Source organism: Gekko japonicus, unplaced genomic scaffold (assembly GCF_001447785.1).
Source record: "Gekko japonicus isolate JY-2015 unplaced genomic scaffold, Gekko_japonicus_V1.1 scaffold5010, whole genome shotgun sequence".
NCBI lineage: Eukaryota > Metazoa > Chordata > Lepidosauria > Squamata > Gekkonidae > Gekko > Gekko japonicus.
In genome coordinates, this window is record NW_015177167.1 from 55,411 (window position 1) to 65,058 (window position 9,648).

Consider the following 9,648-nt stretch of genomic DNA (forward strand, 5'->3'; position numbering starts at 1 on the left):
TCCTCCCAGGTTGTCTGTTGTGGGGAAGGGGAGGGGAAAGGAGATTGTAAGCCGCTCTGAGACTCCCTTGGGTAGTGAAGGGTGGGGTATAAATCCAATCTCTTCTTTGGGTAGTGAAGGGTGGGGTATAAATCCAATCTCTTCTTCTTCTTCTTCTTCTTCTTCTTCTTCCTCCAGGCTAATCAATCAATCACACACACACACACACACACACACACACACACACACACTAGCAGCAGACAGTTTCCGTTAAAACAGGAAGAGTTCCGGTGAAAAGCGTCAAGAACAGAGTGTCACAAATGCAACCCAAACTCCTAGAAAAGCATTTGCTTCTGTAATGATACTACTTGCATACAGAGGGGGGAAAAAATAATGATTTCCAATGCACGAATCACACTGTGGTCGAAGAATCGGTTCCGGCAGGGCTGAAATCTTCCAGATACTCTAAGTGGACATCCAGCGTGCCATAGATGGAGCGCAGGCTGTTCAAAACCTTTTCTTGTATAAGCTCCACCTGGTCTGCGGGGCAGTAGTCATCCAAGCTGGACCTGGGAACAAAAATACGTTCCTTAAGGATCACGTGTTTTCATGAACAACAATGCAGGATTCCCACAGGATCTGCTTTTTCCCCTTGACCAAGGCAGCACGGTGTAATGTTCGCGCAGTGCCAGCCTAGGGTCTGGGAGATCCAGGTTCGAATTCCCACAGTGCCATGGAAGCCTGCTGGGCGACATTGGGCCAGTCCCTCCCTTTCAACCTAAGGCCTCGGCCTCTCTGCCCCGTTATTGGCCGTCCAGAGAAAACGGTTGGCCACGGCGTGAGACAGGATGCTGGACAAGATGGACCGCTGGTATGAACCAGCAGGGCTCTTCTGGTGTTCTTACAAGACACTCTTCCAGATATTTAGTAGGTATTGGGATTCCAGTTCAAGCGAAATTCTTTTAAAACGGTGAACTTGCTTTAAAAAAAGAACACACACCTCGAGTCTGGCTTCTTAAGCGACAGCACGTGTACATTCTAGCTCAACGGAATGTACGGATCTTAAAAGCAATGCCCAGAGTTGCAGGAATACTCCACAGAACTTGCACCGAGACCGCTGCGAGGACGCCTTGGGGGGGTGGCGTTGCGGGACACACCTCCCCCAGAGCTTACCGGGCGATTGTCAGAAGAGTGGGCTTCGGCAGGTTCCTCAAGAGATGCGTCACGGCCTCTATGAGATCCTCTATTTCTTCCTCGGTGCTGACGTGGTGAGGGATTTCCGAGTAATCGCAGGTCAGCCCGGCCTGATGGACCTGAAAGACGGTGACGCAGAGCGGTTAAAAAAAAAGCTGAACGGAGCGGCAAGGTTCAAATCCAACAGGAGTCCCCATCTGGAACCATCCACGGCTCCTCCCATTAACTGTCTTCCAGGACCAGAGAATCAGGGCACGTGACATGCACCTATACAAATGATGCAGACAGACCCCCCCGGGAACTGCGGAGAAGTACCTGAGGAATTTCACATTACCCTTTTTAACCCGTTTTGAAGCCGTTTTTGATCCGCCGTGGAGTAAACCGGTATAGGGCTGCCATTTCACACATGGCTTTCCCCTTCCGGTAGAGAGCTGGATCTGAAGCGGTTTGCCATTTCAGACGGCACCGCTTTTTCCCTGACATTCTTCGCCCGTGTGGGCGATCTCCGACTTTTTTTTGGGGGGGGGGGAACGTTCACTTTATAGCGCTATAGCACAATAACAAAACACTCCAGGCATTCCAATGGGGTTAATATAATGCTGTTCCATTATAGCGTTATCTCTCCTTATATATAATTGAGTAAGAAAATTCTATTTTGAACATTCTAAATTTGGCCCCTTTAGTGTATGGACGCTTGAACTGTCAGTCAGAAGACGCTGACTGGGTTGACTGGCTGCTTTGTGCAGTCCCGCCCAGCGTTTCAAGGTCTTTTGCATATGGAAGCTGATTGGACTAGCGTTTGTGTCTGAAATTACAAATATATTCCGGTAGGGGACCGTTTCTAAAACGGTTCTGTCTGAAATGACAGACCAGAAACCGCTTGGGAACCGTTCCTCTTCCGGAATACATCGTCTGTCTGAAATTCCTCCCTGTCAATGCATTCTTATCCCACCCTCCCTCCAGGCTCAGGGCATTCACAGAAGACATCCCCACCAAGGAACCGAGAGAACTAGTTAGCTCGGGGAACCTGTTTTGCCTTAACTGTTGCGAGTGGCAATACCTACGGATCCCCTTACAGAGACTGACCCGGTACAGGAGAATTCTCTCTGGGAAAGGGGGCTGTCAGGGGGGAGAGCCTGACCCCTTGGCCGCCCCGCCTAAGAGATCGGATCCCCTGGCCTAGATGGCCCAGGCTAGCCTGATCTTTTCAGATTTCAGAAGCTGGACAGGGTTGGCCTTGATTAGTACCCGTGTGCAATGTTCCCTCTAAGCTGTGGGGTCTTGTGAGCAAAAATTCTACTTTGTGAGCTACTGGCATTAAAGTTGTGAGCAAGAGACTTGGCTGCTGGATAAACTAGTCTGCTCTGGAGCCGTCCTTCCTGAGCCAAGACAAAAATGTGTGGGCCAGAGGCTCAAAAACTGTGAGCTAGCTCACACTAACTCAGCTTAGAGGGAACACTGCCTGTGTGGGAGACAGCCAAGGAAGCCCAGGGGGTCCCACGTGGAGGAAGTCAATGGTAAACCATCTTGGTTCGTCTCTGGCCTCAAAAACCCCATGGGCTTGGCTGCAAGCCGACAGCACTTTCCACCACCACGAGATCAGGTCTGTCACGTCTTCAGTGGCACGAGATGGACCTTGGATCTCATTCAATGACATTCTCAATTGTCAAGTTTGTTTTTACCTAGTGCCATACATAGTAACCATGGAGATGGTTCCAAGGCCACATGGAAGACAAAAATGCCATATTGGACAGTTTTCTTTGAACATCCTAAACATGGGCTGATTTCGCACTAGAGCTGCCTCGATGTTGCGCCGCCGTTTGCCCCGATACTATCGGTCAATTTCACACCCGAAGCCGCGGGGCTGCATCTGACCCGCGGCTTCGACCGATTTCCTCTGCAGTTTCGTGATCCTCAAAAAACAGGATCATGAAACTGCGGGGGGAATCGGGCGAAGCCGCGAGTCAAAATACAGCCCCGCGGCTTCAGGTGTGAAATTGACCAATAGTATCCGGGGCAAACGGTGGTGCAACATCGAGGCAGTTCTAGTGTGAAAACAGCCTTGATGTCTTTCAGCTTCCTGACACTGTGGCTCACGGATGTGGAAGACTGCGCCCTAAAGCACAGTCTATATCTTGCGTTAGGAATTCTCGAGGCAGTTGCTACCATCTCAGTTTTCACCTTCGAAGTGACGGGACTTGCTTTATTGATATGATTTCTGACACACACACCCCGCCCCTGCGACTCAGGCACAGGTCCTCCGTCTTTGAAGGATTTATTTTCAGTCGGCTCTGCTGTAGCCACCCAGCCACGGCCTCCGAACCCCTGGCCAAAATATCTGGGGCAGAGTCCGGTTGGCCGTCCATCAGCAGATACAGCTGGATGTCATCGGTATACTGGTGACAACCAATGCTCCCTCCAAGCTGTGGAATCTTTTTTTTTTGGGATCACATCCACTGTTCTGGCCCCCATTTTTATACTTGCATTGATTGTGCCAAGAGCTGATCAATGCATGGAGGTCTGGGTGGGGACGACAAACCTGATCCTGGCCCCTCCTTCAAGAATATCAAGTTTGTGAGGGACTTTGGTTCAAATCCTTGCTCAGCAATGAAGATCACAAGGGCTGCTGTTGTGTGAATCGAAAATGATATATCTCATGTACCTTGTTTTGAGTTCCTTTGGGGGGGGGGAAAGCAAGAATAAAAGTGGCAATAATTGGTAGGTCTCATTTTCCCAGATCACCTTGCTGTAGACGGTAACGTTATGTCTTTTAATTCCAGGAAAGACACTAGCAAAATGTCCCTTCTTTTTGAAATTTTGATCCAGCTACCCTGAACATAAGTCTTTGGCTGATTTCGCACTAGAGCTGCCTCGATGTTGCGCCGCCGTTTGCCCCGATACTATCGGTCAATTTCACACCCGAAGCCGCGGGGCTGCATCTGACCCGCGGCTTCGACCGATTTCCTCTGCAGTTTCGTGATCCTCAAAAAACAGGATCATGAAACTGCGGGGGGAATCGGGCGAAGCCGCGAGTCAAAATACAGCCCCGCGGCTTCAGGTGTGAAATTGACCAATAGTATCCGGGGCAAACGGTGGTGCAACATCGAGGCAGTTCTAGTGTGAAAACAGCCTTGATGTCTTTCAGCTTCCTGACACTGTGGCTCACGGATGTGGAAGACTGCGCCCTAAAGCACAGTCTATATCTTGCGTTAGGAATTCTCGAGGCAGTTGCTACCATCTCAGTTTTCACCTTCGAAGTGACGGGACTTGCTTTATTGATATGATTTCTGACACACACACCCCGCCCCTGCGACTCAGGCACAGGTCCTCCGTCTTTGAAGGATTTATTTTCAGTCGGCTCTGCTGTAGCCACCCAGCCACGGCCTCCGAACCCCTGGCCAAAATATCTGGGGCAGAGTCCGGTTGGCCGTCCATCAGCAGATACAGCTGGATGTCATCGGTATACTGGTGACAACCAATGCTCCCTCCAAGCTGTGGAATCTTTTTTTTTTTGAGCCCCACAAAGGGGATTTTTTAAATTACATTTTTATAAACACTACAAACTACAACAGAAATAGGATAAGGGACTACATCTAGGGACAAAGTAAAGATACCCTAAAAACCCAAGAGAGGAGATCTTCTAATCAGCTTACACAAACATCAAGTCTTAATCCCTTTACAAACTGAGTCAGATAGATCATTGTCTTTTAAAATTCTTAAATTCAACTGTTCAGTTTAAGACTCAAGAATTTTAAGAATCAAGCTGTGGAATCTTGTGAGCAAAAAATCCTACTTTGTGAGCTACTGGCATTAAAGTTGTGAGCGAGCAATTTGGCTCCTGCATAAATCAGTTTGCTCTGGAGCCCTCCTTCCTGAGCTGAGACAAAAAAATGTGTGAGCTGGAGGCTAAAAAACTCTGAGCCAGCTCGCACTAACTCAGCTTAGAGGGAACACAGGTGACAACTCAGCCCAAATCCCTGGACCAACTGGGCAAGGGGAGGCATATCGATGTTAAACAACCCCGGGGAGAGGATTGGCCCTGGGGGGCACCGCATACCAGAGGGTAACATAGAGAAACCCTCTCCCCAAGGGCCACCCTGTGTCCCTGACCATGGGGAAAGGAGACCAGCCACTGCAAGGAAACTTCTTTGGAAATTTTAATAAAATGAAATTAAACAAAGCTTACCAATTCATAGTTGGGGGTTACCATTCGGTTCTTCAGACTATGTACAAGTGGAAGCAGAGGTCTCATCCTGTGATCAAGCACAAACACACACACAAAAATTAGCTTCAAATGAACGCCTCGACACAAAACATTATGATGACGGCAAAGAACACTGATCATTTACAGCCAGGATCTCTTGGACCGTGCACCATTCTGCAACGGAGGGTTCCCCCTCCCAAAAAAAATATATCTGGAGAGCTACTGCAGATAGCCTAGTGTAGCAGTTAGTGTGTCGAACTAGAATCGCGGAGGCCCAGATTCAAACACCCTCTGCTGTGAAACTCACCTGGTGACCTTGAGCCAGTCACTCACTCGCAGCCTAACCTACCCCAGAGGGTTGTTGTAGCACAAAACAGACTGATGAACACCGTCCTCGGTTTGGGGGGGTAGAGCAGGATAAAAATGTAATAAATATTCCAGAAAAATCCCATGGAAGTCCATTTTCAAGGACTTGCCCTTAGCATTTAAAACTACCTCACAGACACAAGAACCTAGGCATTTCAACAAATTCAGTGGGGCAGAGGTATGACTTGGGGGGTGATTCACAAAGCATGCATATCACTTAATGTCTTGCTGCTGAAGGTGAGATCTGCCCCTACTGAAAAAACAAAAGTTGTGTTTGAGGTTGTTGTACATAGAGCCTTCAAGGTGGTGTCCCACCACCAAAGACTGCTGAATTGCAACTAAGTGCTCAAGACAATGCATCCTCCTGGACTGAATCGAGACCTAGGTTACCAATGCTGATTTCGCCATGCCTACTATCCCTCTGCATATTACACCAATCACGCTTGCTATTGTCATTCTCCTGCTATTGTCATTTGGCACCTGAAATCACTCCACTCTCCAAGATATAAGGACAGATGGACTCACATTCCAGTTGTATCTGAAGAAGTGAGCACAAATTCTGTTAGAACAAATTTCCACTGGACTCTAAATTTGTTCTACTGCTTCAAACCAACACGGATGACCACCTGGAACAAATCTGGTTAGTCTTTAAGGTGCTGCTGGGTTCTTGCTCTTTTCTACTGCCTGGACGTGTTTGTGTGTTTTCCCTTCAAACGTTCTAACGGTTAGTTTAAGCGAAAAGGAAATGTCACCCAGACACCCACTCTGAGATCCCTACCCGGGATTTAAAGCCCATCTTTCCAGAATCTCGTCAGAGTCATCGTCACAGAAATCTGCAAACGCTGCTTCCAGATCCTCCAACTGGTGGATGCGATTCTCAACGCAGTCAAGCAAATCCTCCTTTGAAAACACACATTGAAAACATCTGAACAGTGGCAGCAGACAGGAGCACAACAATACAAGATACAAGAAATCCCCTCCAAAGTGAGAGAGCATCCCCTGCGCATGCGCAGGGAACGCTCTGCGAACTCCCTGACCGCCGCCGCTGCTTGGGAGCCGGGGGGGAGAAGAGAGCAGCCGCGCGGGCCTCGCTTCGGAGCGGGGGGGGGAAGAGAGAGAGAGAGAGAGAGACTGGGGAGCCGGGGGGGGGAGAGAGAGAATAAGGCCTCGCTTCGGAACGGGGGGAAAGAGAGAGAGAGACTGGGAGCGGGGGGGGATTGGGGGGGTCAACAGTGGGATGGCTTCTAATGTCCTGGCCCCACTGGTGGACCTCCTGATGGCACTGGTATTTCTGGCCACTGTGTGACACAGAGTGTTGGACTGGATGGGCCTTTGGCCTGATCCAATATTGGCGTCTCTTATGTTCTTAACGGGTCCCATTCCGTGATTAATTGTCGTCCAGTCCAGGGGAGCACAACACAAAGAAAATTATGTCCCCCCCAACGTCTCAATGAATCTCCAGTGAAATATCAACAAGCACCCTAAAACTGTTTTTGTAACGAAACAAGATTGTTTCCCCCTGAACCACACCCACGAACCCTGATCTGGTGCGCGAGGAACCCACTCTGTTGCAAAGACGACAGACATGCACAGTTCTGACAGATCTAGACACCAACTAGAGGCATGGCAGGGCTACTTTCCCAGGTACAGAAGTCAGATCAGGAGCGGCAAGCTTTTTGCCTCGTGTGGCCTACGAAGATGTTGGTGTGCCAGAAATGAGGGTTCCCACTTGGCCAGACACCCCAAGAGTAAGAAGGGTCCCGGGGCACTCGTGGAACCCCAGGGGCTCACCTTGGTCCCCACAGGCTAAGCAAAAAAGGATGGCGCATGGCTGACTGGCAGATGTGCCCGAGTCAGAATACTTCCTTTAATGATGTCCAGAATTATATAATTTTAGTAGCTGATTCAAACACATAACATATTGATATTCTTACCAAAGATACCTCAAAGCTAAAACAATTCAAAGGAGAAAGTAAGAGAGCCAGCTTCTTTAGGAGTAGATCCGCCACTGCTTGCTTCAAAGTGGCAGCAAGCATCCCGTGTCTTAGACAGGAATTTGCAATTTCCTAGACCCCGTCCATCAAAGCCCCCCCCCCCCCAGTTTTAAAAAACCCGGGGGGGCAAAGGTCGTACATACAGGGCTCAGACTTCCCAGAATCCTCTCCACATCTTCAGATCGCACATGCTGAAAGGTATCCCACATGACTGGGCAAATCAGCACCCTGGGACCACTAACTAGATGCAAAAGCCTTCTTCATTTTGCTGGCTTAAATGCTCTCCATTGACACTATATTAATGTTTATATTAGGAGCAAACCAGTCCAGTTAGAGAAGACAAGACTGGCTCGCTCCTAATATAAATACTTTAAGTGAAACTAGGTAAAGGTAAAGGTTCCCTTTCCGTTTCACAGCTGAAGAGCCAGTGCTGTCCGAAGACGTTTCCGTGGTCATGTGGCCGGCATGACTAAACACCAAGGCGCACGGAACGCTGTTACCTTCCCACCGAAGTTGTACCTATTTAAAAGGTAAAGGTTCCCTTGCTCGAAAGCCAGTCGAATCCGACTCTAGGGTTGCGGTGCTCATCTCTGTTTCAAAGCCGAAGAGCCAGCGCTGTCCGAAGACGTTTCCGTGGTCATGTGGCCGGCATGACTAAACACCAAGGCACGGAACGCTGTTTACCTTCCCACCGAAGTGGTACCTATGTATCTACTTGCAATTTCTTGTTTTCGAACTGCTAAGTTGGCAGGAGCTGGAACTGAGACGGGAGCTCACTCCGTCATGCGGCACACTCGGGTCTTGAATTGCTGAACTACCGACCTTCCACAGCCTGCAGTATAGCGTCTTAACCACTTGAGCCACCGCAGCTCCTAAGTGAAACTAGAGGATAATAATTTGAAGAACGTATACTCTTGAGGCTTGCAGAGAGCAGTTTGCCAGCCTAATTCAGAAGGCTTTTGCATCTGTGTAGAGAACTTAAGGACTGGCTTGGTCTTATCAACCGACAGTCCCAAAACTAAGAAGAGCTTTTACTTTGGCAAGACTGAGCGTTCTTCCCTCGGCAGTTCTGGAGGGCAGATACAATAAAGTATCATACTCTAATAGAACATGCAGATGCTCACATCATACAGTCAAAACCCTTGAACATATGATTATGGAGTGCCCTCTATTCGACGAGTTGAGGTCTGATTTAGTCACCCCTTTACTTAAAGATATGGAACCGCTAAATGTGCGAGCCCAGGTGTCATGGCTACTGTCGGATACCAATGATCGTGTCATCCTCTCAGTGGCAAAATTCATAGGCGCAATAATCAAATATAAGAGAGATAATACTGAGTCAGATCTTTTAAAATATTTTCTTTGGTTATAATTTCTGCTTAAGACCGTATGAGCCGTACTAGATAGATAGATAGATAAGATAGATAGGAAGGATAGTGTTGGGAAATGAACTAATTTATGGTATTATATCTGCTACACACACTACACATGGACAGTGCACACATCTGTATACCATGAGCCAAAGAAAGCTGTTTGCATCGCCTACTGTGAAAGCCTTCACATAGGGAACGCTTGCCTGCATTTTATGTTAATGTAGCTTGCACACATTCAGCTCAAGGCATTATGGGTAGAAGAAGCACATGTTAGCCATTGTGAGCAGAGAACAACAACCAAGAGGAAGAAATCCCCCATTACTGAAAAGACTGGATGTCATGCAGGACACGGACCTGATATGCATCTGAATTGCTGTTTCCTGTCGATGGTATCTTGTCAGCCTGGTAAAGCCAAGATTCATCAGCACAACAAAGAGATGTCCTGAAGCTGAGACTTCACACATGGCCAAATGGCATTCCATGAGATAGAGTGTAGTATTTCAAATATTGGCCCAACCCATAGAATACCTGCCCCTTT

The 9,648-nt window shown here is 48.3% G+C and overlaps 1 protein-coding gene across 1 annotated transcript in view; it reads right to left on the reverse strand.

Annotated features, from left to right (window-relative positions):
* Nucleotides 1-335: 335 nt before the first annotated feature.
* Nucleotides 336-9,648, reverse strand: part of LOC107124856 (chromosome unknown open reading frame, human C5orf22) — a gene marked incomplete at its 5' end in the record, with an annotated part of 12,274 nt that continues 2,961 nt past the window's right edge. The window contains 4 exons of the mRNA XM_015428358.1: nucleotides 336-548; nucleotides 1,153-1,292; nucleotides 5,360-5,426; nucleotides 6,522-6,643. Coding sequence (XP_015283844.1) covers nucleotides 392-548; nucleotides 1,153-1,292; nucleotides 5,360-5,426; nucleotides 6,522-6,643 — 486 coding nt within the window. The remainder of the gene's footprint in view (nucleotides 549-1,152; nucleotides 1,293-5,359; nucleotides 5,427-6,521; nucleotides 6,644-9,648) is intronic.